This window comes from Myxocyprinus asiaticus, chromosome 50, assembly GCF_019703515.2.
Source record: "Myxocyprinus asiaticus isolate MX2 ecotype Aquarium Trade chromosome 50, UBuf_Myxa_2, whole genome shotgun sequence".
NCBI classification, from domain to species: domain Eukaryota; kingdom Metazoa; phylum Chordata; class Actinopteri; order Cypriniformes; family Catostomidae; genus Myxocyprinus; species Myxocyprinus asiaticus.
Window position 1 is genome coordinate 5,264,671 of NC_059393.1, and position 19,017 is coordinate 5,283,687.

The window sequence follows — 19,017 nt, forward strand, 5'->3', positions numbered from 1 at the left end:
AATATACAGAAATTTAGAAGTATAGCGACAAGATGTAAATATTATACAGGTTAGCATGATTTAGTGCGATAAATATTTAAAGGTATAACAGCATTTACCAGATTACAAGGTTTAACAGGGTTATGTTGTCATGGCAACAAAGTTGTAAAATTGGATGTTGCTTAACAGATAAGGTTAGTAAGTGATTTTATGTCACTAAATTCGTTTTAACACCTGTAATGTTTTCATCTTGGGGCTTCACTTTTTAGATGGTGTGTATTTTAATGTTTATAAACTGGTCCCATTCATTTCCATTTTAAATGACTTACTGTACCTGCAGACAGTTTATGCTTTTTTTAAAAAAAAAGTTTTATAAAGGAATAATCCGGTTTAAATACAAAGATCAATTCACAGAATTTTTTGGCATAATGTTGATTACCACAAACAAACACACACACAAACAAAATAATAATAATTTTGACTCGTCCCTCCTTTTCTTGAAAAAAAAAAGAAAAAATCAAAGTTACAGTTACAATGGAATTAAATGGGGCCAGTTTTTGTAGGGTTTAACGCCAGAAATGTGAAGCTTATAATTTTATATAAGTACTTACAAGAACTCTTCTATTAAAACTCAGGTAATATTTGAGCTTGTTGTTTAAATCATTGTTTTTACAGTGGTTTAAGGGTTTACAGCGTAACATTGTCATCGCAATGAAGTTTCCAAGAATTGGATGTACCTGTACACAGATAAGGTGAAGTGATTTTATCACACTGAAATCATGTTAACCCGCATATCGTTTATGTCTTTAGTCTAAACTTTTGAAAGGGTGTATTTTTTAATGTTTACAGATTGGCCCCTTTCACTTCCATTGTAAGTGCCTCACTGAAACCCAGATCAAGATAACCCTTGTGTTGTGTTGGTGTTGTGTTTGTTTTGTGCTAACACATTTAGTGTTCCCTGTCAAAAATGGCCAGCCCAATAAGATTGTTTATAAATTTCACATATTGCATATATTACCACAAGGTATTGCATTAGAACTTTTTAACTTCTTTATTAGTAATTATAAGTGGTTTTGCACTTCTTTTTTTGAACATATTTAAAAAGAATTGGGATGCTCCTGAACACATAATATTTCTGTTTTTTTTTTTTTTGCAGTCTAATCCATTCATTTCCAATGGCTGGTCATTTTTGACCAGGAACACAACAAGTGTAACAAAGTGAAATAAAACCAAAAGAAATGCAAAAAAAATTGTCAAATATTTTTGTGTATTTTTGGATACAATTTGTGAACAAAGTCAAGGAATTTTGTTACAATTAGATTTAAATAAAAAATATAAAAATCTTAAGAATAAAACATTCGTCCATGTCAAAATGACCAGATCACAACATAAGGGTTAAAGAAAAGGAGGAACAGGTAGAAATTAAGTTTTGTGCTAATCAAAATTTTGCCACAAATGCTGCTGATTGAGCTTTAGTTGTGTGGATCCTGGAACATTCCTATAACAAATATTTGCACTTTCTTTTGCAAGTAAACTACTACAGCAGCTCTGTCAGTTAAAAAATGTACTTTAAAATAACGATTGCACTTGTGTTGCCTTGCAAATACGTCTTGATGGAGCAGATGAAGGTAAGTTTTGCTTGTGAAGTATTTGGGGAAAAATTTGCATACTGCTTCACAGGTTTATTTTTTGTGTGCTGTCATTTTAAATGTGTACATTTTAGTTGTCATTGTAGATGACTGTGTTTTCCATGAACAGTTAGAAAAGCAGTTCTCAAACTTAATATGGATCTGCCTTTAAGATAAATGTAGTTGTTTGAGACCGTTTGCTCTCTTAAAAAAAAGAGTGCAAAAGTGTGGGAATTAGCCGGATAGTTTCTGACTCAATTGTCCAGTTCTTAGAGATTTGTTTTCATGGCACAGTTTTCCTCTCACACACTTGTCACCAGAAGCTGAGCTGTCTTTTTATACTGATTAGGAGCTGTTAGTGCAGTGTTTCATATCTTGTGATGAGCAGAAGCAGAGTGGATCTGTCTGAAGACTGATAAGCCCTTCAAACATGTGTAACATCTGCATGATGTTGTGCAGCATAGAGAGGCTGTTATTTTTCTGACAGGAGTTGGTAGGAATCCAAGAAAAATCTGTACGTTCTGTGCCGCGTACATGCTGTCAACATTCCTGACAGGTTTCTCTATTTTTAAAGTTTTAAGAGAGAGACAGCTAAGCTAAAGGTAAACTATAGATAAGGTCAACTCCTCAGCTTAGGTTAATGGTAATATTGCAAGACACATGATTATCTTCTTGTTTGGTTCAAGTAACTGACTTAAACTGCATTGTTTTTGCAGCATGAAATAGTAAGAGTTTTTCTTGATTTGTTTACCTTTTGATCTCATACATAGAGAATGCTCTGAAACATTGCAACATGGGCGGCAAATGGGGAAAGCAGGGTTTTTTTCTCGGTGATGGCAGGTGATAGCATTTGCAACAGCACTGTCTGCTGGTTTTGTAAACAGACTTTTCTTATACGAAACAGGAAACGGACATGTTGCGCATGATCAACAAGTTGGAAAACCCTGCAGTCACACCAGTGTGGCCTCTAACAAACTTAGACACACCGGCTGGAAAAATGATCGCAAAAAGCAACCAATTAGTCTCAGTCTGGAGCCCTGAATCCCATTAATGTTTACCAGTGGGAACTGATTATTAACAATAACTTAAACCTTTAAAGACAAACCTACCATGAACTCAGAGGTTCATGGTAGAACTCAGGGCTCCAGACTAACATATGTGAGCGGTGGCACCGGTGCCACCAAGTTCTACAGATGCTGACACCAACGCCTGGTTTGGTAGCACTTTTTCCTAATTTAAAAACAACAACATCAAAAACTTAATGATAGAAACTAGTAATTATAGTGATATTATTATAGATTGTATACTGTATATTGTTGCTGAAATGCACATTTGACAGTGTAGAATTGATTTTGACTTAAGATGAAACAGTAACGTCTGTAAAAAAACAAAAAAAAAAAAAAAAAACATTTATTTATAGACCCCTAATTTGTACAGGGTTTAATTGAAATATTCTGACAGTACAACTAAGTTGGGACTCCTACTGGTTAAGTACAGTAATCTCTTTGAATTTCTGAAGGTAATCAAAGCCAGTTAGGCTACTTTTACTTACAATCAAAGATCAGATTTCTAGAACATATTTTACACAGAAGAAAATGTATTGCATGTTCCATAACAATTATGAAAAAAAGGCCATAGCCAACAATGATATATGTAATTAGACCACAGTTAAACACTGGTAAAACCATGCATGGCTCCTCACTACGGAACTTCAACAAAGCAAACTAAAATAAACTTTTTTAAACTGACATTTTTGTTACAGAAATAAATTATATAATTGGGATATATAAATAATATAATAATATTTTTTATGAATAAACCACATTTCTGCTAAAATACCATCAACAGAGTAAGTGTTATTATTGTAAATCCAACATAATTTTAAATGTGTGGATTGTACAGCCATTTATGCTTGGCTCAATGTTTTCTCTTGTTTTCTTGGTTAGTGTGGTTAATAAAAGTGAGCCAATAAATATCATTTTAAATTAGTTTAATCGCAAAGATTATTTCTAAATCACTAAATGTTTTCATATGGGTTTTCATCAGCCAAATTCAAATGCATTACATGTCTCGCACCACGCTTCTCGCACCTGCTGGAAATATGATCGTAAAATGTGAACATTTAGTCTCAGTCTGGAGCCCTGAATCCCATTAGTTTTTACCTGACAAACCTACTGTGAGCTCAGAGGTTGTCAGTCGATGGTATTTGCTTTTGTTGTAGCCATCAGTCTGTGTTATAAGGGCTGGACTGTTTCCGAATTTTTTGATTAATTTGAATTTGCATTTTGACATGATTTATTTTTTTAATCGAGGAATCAAAATTTTTCAAAAACATTGCAAATGCTATAGTTAGATATGTTGTAAGTCCACCAAAGGCTATTTAAGGAAGAGAAAATGAATTCACAGCGCTTGTCTTAATGCCACTCCCGATCTGATTAGCTGCACGTGTGTGGGACTTTCCAAATGAACGTGACAGGTTAACAACACAGAGACTGATATAAAAGACACCGGTAATATTCCCAGTACAATTGTACACAGTGTGATTGTCGCTCAACTTCGTCCATCATGCATGTATGCACCGGCTTAAGACCATAACTGGCCTAGGTGTACACATGTTGATGAACAGTCTCCTTTCTTTTCTTTTTACCTATAATAAAGTGTTGGTTACATGACAGTTACGGGCACTTCAATTCAAATCATATGGACCGGCTATATAAGGGAGAATCAAGCATCCACCGCTTCTTTTACCATGATGCTTCAGATAGATCGCTAATTATTGCTTTGTTTTGTGACGTGTTTCTAATTTACTGCATCTAAAGCCAACATTTGGCAAGCGATCATTTTGAAAAACTTTGCGAGTTGAATTATAATGATAAATTTCATATTGCTGCGCTGCTCAGCGTGAACCTCTAGACTGCGCGTCTCTATCTGCAGGGGCTTATGAATATACACACAAATTGTTTGATATACGATGAGTACTTTCTAGATAAACTTGATCATTTATATATATTGATTTCTAGATAGACTTTCTAACAAGGTTTAGATAAAATGAATACCTACACTGGCTAAGAAGTATTTTGTAGTTTTCTTATTTTATACTATTTCTATTATTTCTGAACATCATGGGTTTATTAGATTTTAATTCATTGTACGGTTGTGGGGCAAATTTTTTTTTTACATTTTTCTTGCACACTTTTGTTTCCTATAACGAAAAGAACTTGGATTTCTCTAACCAGTTTGCCTTGCATTCTAATAAAGAACACGTTACTTGAATCATGTTGGAGTACATTTAAAAGTTGAAAAAATCAATTCGTGAATTGTCCATAAGTTTGATCAATTTTGAGATTAGATTTTTTTGACATTTCGCCCAGCCCTACGTGTTATTTCAAAAATCGTGTTTAACCTTGTGCAACCCCACGTACCCATACGTGGACAATGTTTTTTGGCTTTGCTATACGCAACGCATAATTTATTTAATTTAAACCAACTACTCTCAGTTCAGAAGACTCTGGGCTGTCAGTAAAGGATTAAACTTTCAACATATAAAGTCATGTGAGAAAACAACATGCCGCTGATCACAGCGGAGTTTGTCTTTGGGAGAAACTCCAACAAAACTACATCTGGTATGAAACCTAATTAAGTTTTTACATTGAAACCTATTTGAGTCAAAAGAGTCTCTAGTTTCAGCCGATAGGCCATTTTAAAAATTTGAGTGTTTTATTGCGACACACCACGCTGCTAAACACAATGTTCACTAATATACTTTAGCGCTGTTTTAGCGCTATTTTTACTATGCATTATCACATTGCGAATCAATGGGTTCATCCAAAAGCGGAAACGTTTTGCATTCAGGGGCTTTATATGGAGTTTGGATGAAAATAAGGCGCTTTTCGGACCGTTCTTAGACCAATGCAGAAAGACGTTGTTCACTAAATAGGGAGCAAGGGGTATCCTATAGCTTTCCTATGCAGCTAAGTGCATTCACTCCTAGAATCCGAACAAAAGTTCAGTTTCAGGCTGCAGATGATGTTTGGACCACTCAACATGTATGGCAGACATGGGACAATGATAATCAGTACATAGATTCAGAATTTATTTAATGTATAATTTTATTTTAACATGGCTGTCAGTGATTTGACGATGCTGGCCGTTACTTTAAATCAGAATTATTTATACTAATTTCTGATTGGTAAAATGCTTCAGCACTGGCTATCACTTGTTTGTTTTTACGGTGCAAAGAGAGAACATTGAGATTTAGAGAAAGTAGAGAAAAACATTGTAACAAAGTAAAATTAAGTCAGATAATTTTTATTTGTAAAGGTTTTATTTGTGTTTTTCCCAATACACATTGTTCCAAATAAGCTTTACAGAAAATCAGCTGTAATGTCTGTAATGTCTTCAGAAAAAAAAAGAAAAAAAAAAGAATAACCAACACTTTTGGAAACATAATGAACAATTTGATTAAAAAAACAATCTGACTTTCTATAGCTTTGTATTATTTAAAATTTCACAAATTAGTCCCGCTGTCCACGTGTGGAGATTTTTAGGAAAAGTATTTGCTCTAGATGTAATTATTTTTTTTTTTTCATGTTTTCATTTTTTTTCATGTTTATTAGGTGCTGCTAGTTAAAAATCAAAAAGGTAAATGGAAAATGCGTACAGCAGTTATGCTAGGGTCTCAGGAGGTTAATAATGGAATTCCTGGTGAAGGACTACACTATCCATGATCCTTCAGAGAAAAGTCCACCAATCAGAGAATCATGGCAAACAAAGTGCCCCAAAAGAGCTCCGCAGCAAACACCCACTTCCATGATGCACTATGAATGACACAATCGAGTCAGTCTCCCTATCCTGAATTCTTTGCCATTGCCCGACAATGAGAAAGCACAGTATTTTCCTATGAGAAAAGTATGGTATAAGTGCCACATACAGAATATTAATTATTGTCATTGACAACCTCAATGTCGTTTAAGGCAAGCGGCAACCACAACAGTGAAACTCATTACAGAGACTGAAATTTATGCTTCACATGATATTGATGTATGTATTTATTTATGTAATCTCAAACAATAACTGAGGCACAATTTAAAAGCATTACCTGAACGCTCACACATAATGTTCTGAACCCCCAACCAAAATTCTTTGATCTTTACACACCCCCAAAAAACATGCGTTATGTCCCCTTCTTCTGATTGGCACCACCAGAAGGTGGGTGTGTCTTTAAGAACCAACCTATACATTCTAGAGGGGGTCCAGAAGAATTGATGCAAAATCTTAAATTGCATCAGACGGACCCTTGCATCTCTAGATGTAGACTTGATGCTTTTTAGAATCCTAGCCCACATCTCCGCCCTCTAATACAAAGTTTAAATCTTTCTCCCATAATCTCTTGAGAGAAGCCGAAGCTCCGTCCCCCAGACTCTGAATTAACAGGGAGGAATACACCGATGCCTCATGACCTTTTCCAAAAGCAGTAATCACCACTTCCAGAGGATCTGCTGAGGGTGTATACTACTCCCAAAAATAGTACAGAACAGGTGGCACAGCTGTAAATACCTAAAGAACTGAGATCTGGGAATCTTAAAATGTTGAACCAAATTTTCAAAAGATCTCAGCACTCCACTCTCATATAGGTCACCGAGTGTAGGAACCCCCCTCACAATTCACTCTGACCAACAGAAAGGGGGCTTATTAATACGTAATTTAGGGTTCAGCCATATGCTCGAGGCAACATTTAAATAACTCCCCCACTACTATTAATGTTGTGGCTGATGAAGTTTGCAGATGACACTACTGTCATTGACCTCATGCAAGATGATGGTGAGTCTGCATACAGAAGGGAGGTTGAACGGCTGGCTCACTGGTGCAGTCAAAACAACCTGGAGCTGAACACGCACAAAATAGTGGAGATGATAGTGGACTTTAGGAGGAACACCCCAACATTGACCCCGTTCACCATTCTACAGCACTGTGACAGCAGTGGAGTCATTCAGGTTCCTAGGCTCTACCATCTCACAAGACCTGAAGTGGGAGACTCACATTGACTCCATTGTGAAAAAGGCCCAGCAGAGGTTGTACTTCCTTTGCCATCTGAGGAAGTTCAACCTGCCACAGGCACTGCTGATACAGTTCTACTCAGCAGTCATTGAGTCTGTCCTCTGCACATCAATAACTGTCTAGTTTGGTTCAGCTATGAAATCGGACATCAGAAGACTACAAAGACTACTTGGCAATAAAGCTCGTTCTGATTCTGATATGTATACTGATCAGACACAACATTAAAACCACCTGCCTAATATTGTGTAGGTCCCCCTCGTTCCGAGATACTGTTCATCTCACCACAATTGTACAGAGCAGTTGACAGTCTTCCCATTCTCTGTTGACTCCTCTTATCAACAAGGCATTTCCATCCACAGAACTGATGCTCACTGGATGTTTTTTGTTTTCGGGACCATTCTGAGTAAATTCTAGAGACTATTGTGCATGAAAATCCCAGGAGATCAGCAGTTACAGAAATACTCAAACCAGCCCATCTGGCACCAACAATCATGCCATATTCCAAATAACTGATATCACATTTTTTCCATTTTCTGATGGTAGATGTAAACATTAACTGAAGCTCCTGAGCCATATCTGCATGAATTTATACATTACATTGCTGCCACACGATTGGCTGATTAGATAATCGCATGGATGATTGTTGGTGCCAGATGGGCTGGTTTGAGTATTTCTGTAACTGCTGATCTCCTGGGATTTTCACATACAATAGTCTCTAGAATTTACTCAGAATGGTCCCGAAAACAAAAAACATCCAGTGAGCATCAGTTCTGTGGATGGAAATGCCTCGTAGATGAGAGAGATCAACAGAGAATGGCCAGATTGGTTCGAATTGACAAAGTCTACAGTAACTCAGATAACCGCTCTCTGTACAATTGTGGTGAGAAGAATATCATCTCAGAATGCTCTTCTGGGTTGGCGCTGTTTTGGTGGTAGGAGGGGAACCTACACAATATTAGGCAGGTGGTTTTAATGTTGTGGTAGATATAGATATTAATATTTTCACAATATCCTTTAAATATATTGGTTCTAAACTTACAATCAGCAACTTTAAATTGATAGTTTTATACTTTTCCATTGTTTGAGTGCTGTAACTAAGTTGTTTGTAAAGTATTGAAGATAGGAGCACATTGTTGCATTTACTGAGGTTAGAGATATCACACTTCTCTAGCACATCCTCCTCAGCTTTAAATACCAAGGAAATGGCCCCTTGATAGTGTTGACTTTTGTTCATCACTTTCTGTTCCTCTATGAACGACATACATAAGAAAAAGGAAGTAACCTTTTAACCGATATGAATTAAGATATTTTAACAGTTAATTCACTGATTGAAAGGGCATGTCAATTGAGGCAATGGTGAACACCTCAGGATTTGTAGAGAATGCGTTACAGAGTTCAGAGTAACCTTTAAGTCAGTTTGAACAGCGACAGATTTATTTCTCTCACGTCTTCAACAAACCTCTGCACTGAATAGAAAGTTTATTCTTTTAATCCCTTTTGTGGGTTGTGCAACACTTACCAGACTATAATCATCACATTGTTCTAGTTTAAATGTATTTGGCTCTTGAAGAGAACAAGTTTACTTGAGGCTGACCTTTTGCCTTGGGTAGCATTTTGTTAAAAGATGGTACACCAAGGACTGTAGTTTTTGCAGTAGCCTTACAAGAAACTCTGGAATTGGGTCTTTGTGAAATAGAAACCTAAAATATGAAGTGTATGCATTTGCTACACACCAACACACACACATATACACAAAAGGCTTATCAGTAGGCCCACTTGGAATATGTGCTTGCAAATTCTGTAGAAACACCATTAAAATCCCCTGTTCCTTGTTTGTTTGTTTATTAAATATTTTTGGCTAATTTGTTGGAATGCACTGATCACTCATTTTTCTCCCTCATTATTTAATTCCGACTTGAACTCTTGGTTTTAACTTTTGAGTGTTTGTTTGTAGGCTAGTTCACAGTAGTGTAATTCGCTTTGCATTCAAAATTTGGTACACTGGTACCATTCTACCAAAATTTGGTGACACTAAAACCCACCTCAAACATTAATGTTCTCTTGGTTCTCTCTTAATTTCCTGCATGGATGGCCTATATTTTGTGTTTTGAAGGATCAGATCACTCAGAAATTTTGTATAGATGAGTTAATGGAGACTCAGACTAATTTCTCCTTTTAAGATCAGACCCTTCCAGCTTTGATAGCCTTTAGAGGATGCAGTACATAACAAAAAAATCAAAGATTTTAAAGGGGTGTAAAAGTGGCCCAGATGTTGTAATATAAATTTTGATGACAATTTAAAGCAAAACCCATTTTTATTCAGGTTATTTTATCAAACAAATTCAGCCCTCCTCTCTGAAAGCTCTTTGTCATTTTTTTGTAAAGAGTTATTGTTAGAGTTGTTACTCTGACTATATACAGAAACCTGTTCCTCTTTTATCCTCTGCCAGCTTCACTTTCCCAGGGCAATTCCATTTATTAGTTGTCATCATCTTTAGATGAAAGATAACTTTTGATAGTGTTTGTTTTGTGCAGCAGCTGGGAGAATTTTACAAATTTTCCTTTAGGGTGTGACAGTTTCCTTATCTTTATCTCTATTTTGCCAAATTTGATAATGCCTCCTGCTATCAATAAGAGCATTGTACTCTCAGCTCCGTTTAACGCATTTTACCATGTTAAATCCATTCCGCAGTATTCCACGGATTTCCCCCTAAAATCAGCACAGAAAATGGACCTAACTAAATCAATGTGATAGTTTGTTTAGGGGATCTATCTCTCAGACTGGATGGCTGTTTTGAGTTTTTCTGTTTGACATGTCCATTCTGAGCTCTGAACCATTCAGGGCTCTTGCTGGGGGCACCAATGCCACACAGTGCTGTTCACTATTTCACATACTGTCTTTTTTCACTTTTTAGATATGAATGCACTTTCATTGCAGCATTTTCTTGAAAGCCATTAAAGATATGCATCTTGTGTTTCAAATTAAAAGGGTCTATCTAGTTTTGATTATGTGTGTATTAAAGTTTTAATTTGTCATGAGTGGCTATTTTCTCTATATCCAAACTTGTTATGCTTTTTTGTACAGTAGGGTGAATTCACATTACAAATCTGTTAAATCTAATATAAATGTAAGAAATCTAAATCTGCTAAATCTAATATAAACCTGGAAGTAAACAAAGTTTTAGGATTTTAAGACCTTTTTAAAAAAGGAACGTGATGTAAAATTAAGTATTTAAGATGCCAGCTTGAGCGCATGCTGTCATTAAGGATGGGCGGATCGATCCTAAAGTATCAATACTTCCGATACTGATGTTACATAGAGAGGATCGATATTCACAAAAAATAAATAAATAAATAAAAATTGCTAAAAAAAGTTTTTACCAAACTAGTCATTTTATTGTTTACCATGAAAACTATTGCGTTTCACAAGATTCAAAGTGAAAAAATGTAAAGGTGCATTCAGTAATATATTTCTTCATTTAAAAAGTTTTACTCCTAAAGAAATTAATAGTTATTTTAGAACATTTGTATAAAATGATATGCACTCATATGAGATGAAGACTCCAGTCATATCAGTGACCTTATAAATGCTGTTAAAATCTAGAGAGGGTCTCCTCAAGGGGGGGCTGCAATGTTAAGATAGTATGATTAGATGAATACTACTCAGTCTCCTTAGCCTCATAGATATTGGACACTTTTACTCATGGATTAAATTAATCATGACTAACTGTGTGGTGAATTTATACAATGGCATCAGTAACTGAAAACTATTGCCTTTGAATAATGTTGCATCCATGCCATTAGGTGTCATTGTAAGTCCAAGATGACATTCAAAAATTTACTGACAGCACCTTTAAGTATACAAGCAAAGTTGGCATTTACAGTGCATTCATTAAGTATTCAGACCCCTCAGTACTTAGTTGAAGCACCTTTGGCAGCGATTACAGTCCTTTTGGGTATGATGCTTTGCACACTTGGATTGGGAGATTTTCTGCCATTCTTCTCTGCAGATCCTCTCAAGCTCTGACAGGTTGGATGGGGACTGTTGGTGGACAGCCATTTTCAGGTCTTTCCAGAGATGTTTGATTAGGTTCAAGTCCGGGCTCTGGCTGGGCCACTCAAGGACATTCACAGAGCCACTCTTGCATTGTCTTGGCTGTGTGCTTAGGGTCATTGTCCTGTTGGAAGGTGAACCTTCAGCCTAGTCTGAGGTACTGAGCGCTCTGGATCAAGTTTGCTGCATTCATCTTTCCTTCAACCCTGACCAGTACTCAAAGTCCCTGCCACTGAAAAACACCCCCACAGCATGATGCTACCACCACCATGCTTCACCGTTTGGATGATATTGCACTGGTGATGAGCGGTGCCTGGTTTCCTCCAGACATGACGCTTGGAATTAAGACCAAACAGTTCAATCTTCATTTCATCAGACCAGAGAATCTAGTTTCTCACAGTCTGAGAGTCCTTTAGGTGCTTTTTTGCAAGTTCCAAGCGGGCTTTTATGTGTCTTGCACTGAGGAGAGGCTTCTGTCTGGCCACTCTGCCAAAAAGCCCAGATCGGTGGAGTGTGGCAGTGATGGTTGTCTTTCTGAAAGTTCTCCCAGCTGATCTCCGGAGCTCAACCAGAGTGACCATCGGGCTCTTGGTCAGCTCTCTTACCAAGGCCCTTCTCCTCCTTGCTCAGTTTGGCTGGGTGGCTAGCTCTAGGAAGAGTCCTGGTTGTTCCAATCTTCTTCCATTTAAGAATTATCAAGGCCACTGTGCTCTTGAGAACATTCAATGCAGCCAAAAAATTTTTTGTAGCCTTTCCCAGATCTGTGCCTCAACACAATCCTGTCTCTGAGCTCAGCAGGCAGTTCCTTTGACCTCATGGCTTGGTTTTTGCTCTGATATGTATTTTTAGCTGTGAGACCTTATATAGACAGGTGTGTGCCTTTTCAAATCATGTCCAATCAATTGAATTTGCCACAGGTGGACTCCAATCAAAGTGTAGAAACATCTCAAAGATGATCCTAAATTTCAAAATGTCATATCAAAGGGTCTGAATACTTATGTCAATGTGATATTTCAGTTTTTTTATTTTTAATACATTTGCAAAGTTATCAAAAATCTGTTTTTTTCTTTGTCATTATGGATTATGGAGTGTAGATTGATGTGAAAAAAAAATAATTTAAAACATTTTAGCATAAGACTGCAACATAAAACGTGAAAAAATGAAGGGGTCTGAATACTTTATGAATGCACTGTAGTTGCATATGAATGCACAGAAATGCTGAAAGACAAGCAGTGCTCAGACACAGTGCTTGTTTGTTATGAATTTATATAGATTAAAATCTGTTAAAAGATTGAAAATGTTCTGTTCTTAATAATTACACAGACAGATATCTAATAATTTGCAGTTTAGTCCTAATGACTTTTAAATTAAATGTTAAATGGCTAAAATTGCACATTTGTTCCTCAGAAATCACCAATAAATAAAGATAAGTGGACCATCTCTTCTGTAGCTGTCATTAAAGAGCAGACATACAAAATGCAACAATTTTGAAATTCATGTTAAACCTTTTATTCAACTTTTCACTGAAATTGTTTTGCTGATAATATAATTTGTTGAAAGACACTTTATTCAATTAGAAAAATGCAAAATATAAGCTTGTGAACTCCACTGTATGTTGAGGAAACAGTTTAAATTGCCTCAAGCACTGTTGGTGATCTTTTTCTGTCTTATTTCTTTTCTTGTTTTGTTGGTCTCCAAGGAACCCCTCTACTGCTTTCTATCAAGCTTTCCCAAACTGCAGATCAAAGGTTATCAGTGATGGGTATGATCACTGTGTGTGTATTATTTTGCTCTCATGGTAGTCGTGAGTGTGCATGAAGTGAGCATGGCATTTATGGAAGTGGATATTAGACTCAAGTGTCTGACATCTGTAACAAGTAACACTCTTGAAAATTGTTGAAAAAAGAAAGCTTGTTTGATGGTTAGAATGCATTATATGTGTTATGCGGTTGTGGATGGAGCCAGCATTGATAGCACAAGGGAATACATCAAATTTTGGAAGTACAGCTGTTCCCTGCTTCTGAAATTCTCATCGGTCAACAGATGCCTTCATTTACATAGTTGTTGCACTGATCTGGTCCAGAGATTTTCACATATGTCATATGTTGTTATACCACATCAATTGAAATACACATAAATGACCAGACTTATCTCACTGTGAATTCGGCAACAGTTGGTCGAATGTTCTGCTGCTGAAGTTGGTCTGTGCTTACCGAAATTCAAATCACTGCCCCCAGTGGCCAAGCTGGAAATGTTGTTGAACGTATTGGCATGTGTGAGTTTGAGTTTCAGTTGAAACGTCCACAGAGTGGCACCTAAACAATGCATATTTTATTACCCCTTCTTCTTAACTCAAACTCAAACCCCAACCCTAAACTTAATCATCAGTGGAATAATAATGTAATTTTAAAATGAATATGCAACTTCTGAATCATAGTTAATGTTAACGTGATTACTTCCGAGTTCCCATAAGATCAGAAACCGTGTCTTGAAACTTGCTCAGTAGCGCTAGAATGTTTTTAAAAGTTGGAATGTATGCAAAAATGTCTGATGTGAGATGCCGCTTGTCAGTAGTTCATCTGAATTGGGTTAACTTCAGGGTACATTAACTAATTAACATGTTGATTTCCTGTGTGATAATCTTGCTTTAAGTGTTTTTGGTTCTAGACATAAATGACATATGAAATACGAAAGTGCATGAATAATGGTCTGTGTTTATTGATTAAATCTTTAACTAAAGCTGTTCATAAACATATACAGTTGAAGTCAGAAGTTTACATACACTTAGGTTGAAGTCATTAAAACCAATTTTTTAACCACTCCACAGATTTAATATTAGCAAACTATAGTTTTGGCAAATCTACTTTGTGCATGACTATATCACAATTCCAGTGGGTCAGAAGTTTACATACACTAAGTTAACTGTACCTTTAAGCAGCTTGGATAATTCCAGAAAATGATGTCAAGCCTTTAGACAATTAGCCAATTAGCTTCTGATTGGAAGTGTACTGAATTGGAGGTGTACCTGTGGATATATTTTAAGGCCTACCTTCAAACTCAGTGCCTCTTTGCTTGACATCATGGGAAAATCAAAATAAATCAGCCAAGACCTCAGAAAAAAATTGTGGACCTCCACAAGTCTGGTTCACCCTTGGGAGCAATTTCCAAACACCTGAAGGTACCACGTTCATCTGTACAAACAATAGTACACAATTATAAACACCATGGGACCACGCAGCCATCATACCACTCAGGAAGGAGATGCATTCTGTTTCCTAGAGATGAACGTAGTTTGGTGCAAAAAGTGCAAATCCCAGAACAACAGCAAAGGACCTTGTGAAGATGCTGGAGGAAACAGGTAGACAACTATCTATATCCACAGTAAAATGAGTCCTATATCGACATAACCTGAAAGGCTGCTCAACAACAAAGAAGCCAATGCTCCAAAACCGCCATAAAAAAGCCAGACAACAGTTTGCAAGTGCACATGGGGACAAAGAACTTAATTTTTGGAGAAAGTTCCTCTCATCTGATGAAACTAAAATGGCCTTAATGACCATCGTTATGTTTGGAGGAAAAAGGATGAGGCTTGCAAGCCGAAGAACACCATCCCAACCGTGAAGCATGGGGGCGGCAGCATCAAGTTGTGGGGGTGCTTTGCTGCAGGAGGAACTGGTGCACTTCACAAAATAGATGGCATCATGAGGAAGGAAAATGATGTGTATATATTGAAGCAATATCTCAAGACATCAGCCATGAAGTTAAAGCTTGGTCGCAAATGGGTCTTCCAAATGGACAATGACTCCAAGCATAACTCCAGAGTTGTGGCAAAATGGCTTAAGGACAACAAAGTCAAGGTATTGGAGTGGCCAACACAAAGCCCTGACCTCAATCCAAAAGAACATTTGCGGGCAGAACTGAAAAAGCATGTGCGAGCAAGGGGGCCTATAAACCTGACTCAGTTACACCAGTTCTGTCTGGAGGAATGGGCCAAAATTCCAGCAACTTATCATGAGAAGCTTGTGGAAGGCTACCCAAAACGTTTGACCCAAGTTAAACAATTTAAAGGCAATGCTACCAAATTGCATGTAAACTTCTGACCCACTGGGAATGTGATGAAAGAAATAAAAGCTGAAATGAATCATTCTTTCTACTATTATTCTGACATTTTACATTCTTAAAGTAAAGTAGTGATCCTAAGTGACCTAAGACAGGGAATGTTTTCTACGATTAAATGTCAGGAATTGTGAAAAACTGAGTTTAAATGTATTTGGCTAAGGTGTATGTAAACTTCTGACTTCAACTGTACTTTCCAAGTCCCGAAGGGACAAATATACAATCACACATGGTAAAGTTACTCCTTGAATTGCATCCTAATTCAGTTATTGAAATCATGTACTGTATGTTTGCATGAGATCTTTTTGCCAACTTGTTTTCTTTCAATTAGCACAGGTTTTGTTTTTCATTTTGGAACTTATTGATCGAAGGCCTCACTGACCTGAGCTTATGCACCTCCATTTTTGAGTGAACAAGCATTATTTGTGGATAATTTTGGCAATATTAAATAAAATATTAAAACATTCTGTACTATTTATCACACTAGTGTGCTTTAATATTTAACCAGGAAGTTTGTTTTGAAATGCTTTTATTTTGTACAAAATGGCACAAAGTCACACTTGTGGTGTTCCCGTTCAAAAATGACTGGCCATTGAAAATGAATGGGGGAGATCAAAAATAAAGAGAAAAATTGAGTGTTCAGGAGCATGTTCATCATATTCATGTTCACATATGTGCGTGTGTGCTTGCAAACATAAAGGCCTCGGACCTGTGCGCACACACATGCACACGCATTCTTTGTGCCATTTTGTACAAAATAAAAGCATTTCAAAATAAACATTCTGGTTAAACATTAAAGCACACTAGTGTGATAAATAGTACAGAATGTTTTAATATTGCCAAAATTATCCACAAATAATGCTTTTTTCACCTAAAAATGGAGGTGCATAAGCTCAGGTCAATGAGGCCTATGATGAATAAGTTCCAAAAAGAAATGCAAAACCTGTGCTAATTGAGAGAAAACAAGTTGGCAAAAAGATTAATCCAATATTTGGTAATAATAAAGCATAATGAGAGATTTATAAGCAATTTTTGATTGGCCGGTCATATGTGACCAGGAACAACAAAAGTGTAACAAGATGAACCCCCCCGCCCCATTCAAAAATTATCAAAAATGTTTTGGGAAGTTGTGATACCCTGTGTGAGCAAAGTCAGTAAGTTTTAGTCCAATAGGATAACATTAACTAGCATTTTCAGGCAAACGAATATCCTCCGTGTCAAAATGACCAGAACACAACACGAGGGTTAATTGCAAAAGGCTTATGTGAAAATGTAAATCACGTACTTGTTTATATAAGGCACATTGATATTTGATTATGATTTGAAATTTCAGTAGCTCTTGGACAATGGGAGGATTGTACTGACAGTGAGCCAAAATGATTTATCTTTTCTGTGTGACTCATAGCTATTACTCTGGTGTAAAGCAGGATGGTGTTCATTTCAGTGTTAGAGCAGATTTCTGATATTTGCAACATGTTCACTCCTGTCCCCCCTGAGGCTCAATGTTCAACAATTGACACTCTTCAAAGCCTTGCCCTGAAATAAACTAGTCCTTAGAATTCAGAGATAAGTCCGCATACAAGTATGTCAAATTTATTTGGATTTTTCTCACCTGTGCAGCATAGCTACATTGGATGCCTGCAGATGCTGAGAGGTTAGATGAACTGTAGTTACCTTAAAATGTAAAAATTACATATGTAAACCATACAAAATCTAACAGCAACTGTAGGTTAATAGTGGTTGCTGCACTTAAGCCTTTGAGACAGCATGAGCAAAATTGGAATGGATAAATGGGAAAGTTATTTTTGCATGTTTTTATGCATGTTGATTGTCCGGTGTTTAGGACTGAGAAACACACATTTAAGCTATTTATTTCTCTGACAGTGTTAATGGGACAGATGTCTTTACAGAAGGGCAAAACTTGCCATTCGTATTATTTGACTAGTAAAACCATTATCCTAATCTTGAATCTCTATCCAAATGCTTCTGGGCTATTAGTAACATATTTAGGACTCAAAATGTTTTTGTTTGACATCAATATAAATTTTTGTAAGTTTATTTGTAGAATTTTGATTAATTGTACAGATTATTTTAGTTAAATTGAAGAGTCTTATCTGTTCCATAATTCCACTATATAAAAAGCTGAAGATGTCTCTTCTTCAAATAAAAATATTGCATGTTTCCAGAAGACTGGGAATATGGGCTACCATTTATAGTGCATTTTGCTCCCCTTTTTTGGAGCTTGACAGCCACTGGACACTCTCTTTGTGTGATTTGCGGAAGAAAGAAAATCAAACAGGTTCTATATAACATGAGGGGTGAGTAGATGATGACAGAATTTACATTTTTGGAGAGATAAAACAGGCAGTGGAGAGATATTATGACCTCAACTATTGAACTATTCCTTTAAGTGATCTACATGTTTCCCACCCACCCAACCATCCTATCTCTGTTTAAAGGTTTCCTTGGAAATTCAGATTACGAAATCAGTTGACTTTGATGGTTTAATTGAATTTAGCTGATGTTTTTCCATTAATGTTTTAGGAGACTGCAGTGACTAACTAAATTAAGCACACTGTTAACCGCTTGCCAGAATATGAACCTGATTTAAAAAGATGTTCTAGTTCAAAAAAAGGAATGTGTAATTATTCTAAAATAAATGTCACATGTACGTGTTTGCTAAATAAGCCTTGCATCCTTTCGTTTTGGTTTGAAATTGACCCGCAACAAGTCATTAGGTAACTGATGCTTAAAGATCAACAAAACAACAGAGGAAGCATTGTGAACCTACTTCCTGGTGAAGTTTCCATAGCTTTTCAGAAGAAGATCTGCTGGTGTGACTTAAAATAGATCTAAGATGCAGGTGTGGACATATTTTTACTGAAGCATAGCAGAGCTGCTTATTCAGAATGTTATGTTTAAATGCATCTTAACATCTTTGTGTACAAATTTGGGCCAAGTTTGGGGAGTAATGGAATACTTGGAAGACCCTTGCGTAATCAGGGTACAAAAAGCTAACTGTATTCCGTTGCAGTTACAAATACACAATCTGATTACCATACAGTCTATAAAAATGGGGATTACTAGCAAGCAAGAGTGGCGCCAAAAGCGAGTTGTATTTTTAGTTGTAAATAATGTAAAACAGCCAGCAGAAATGCATATTTTATTAACTCTACTCCCTAA

The 19,017-nt window shown here is 36.5% G+C and overlaps 1 protein-coding gene across 10 annotated transcripts in view; it reads left to right on the forward strand.

Moving 5' to 3' along the window:
• The window catches only part of LOC127438695 (TSC22 domain family protein 2-like), a 50,719-nt gene that overhangs the window by 2,381 nt on the left and 29,321 nt on the right, over positions 1 to 19,017 (forward strand). Inside the window, exon 2 of one of the 10 annotated variants that reach the window (XM_051694473.1) lies at positions 13,418 to 13,480. The exons of the other annotated variants lie outside the window; for them this stretch is intronic. Coding sequence (XP_051550433.1) covers positions 13,418 to 13,480 — 63 coding nt within the window. The remainder of the gene's footprint in view (positions 1 to 13,417; positions 13,481 to 19,017) is intronic. 10 annotated transcript variants of the gene reach the window in all.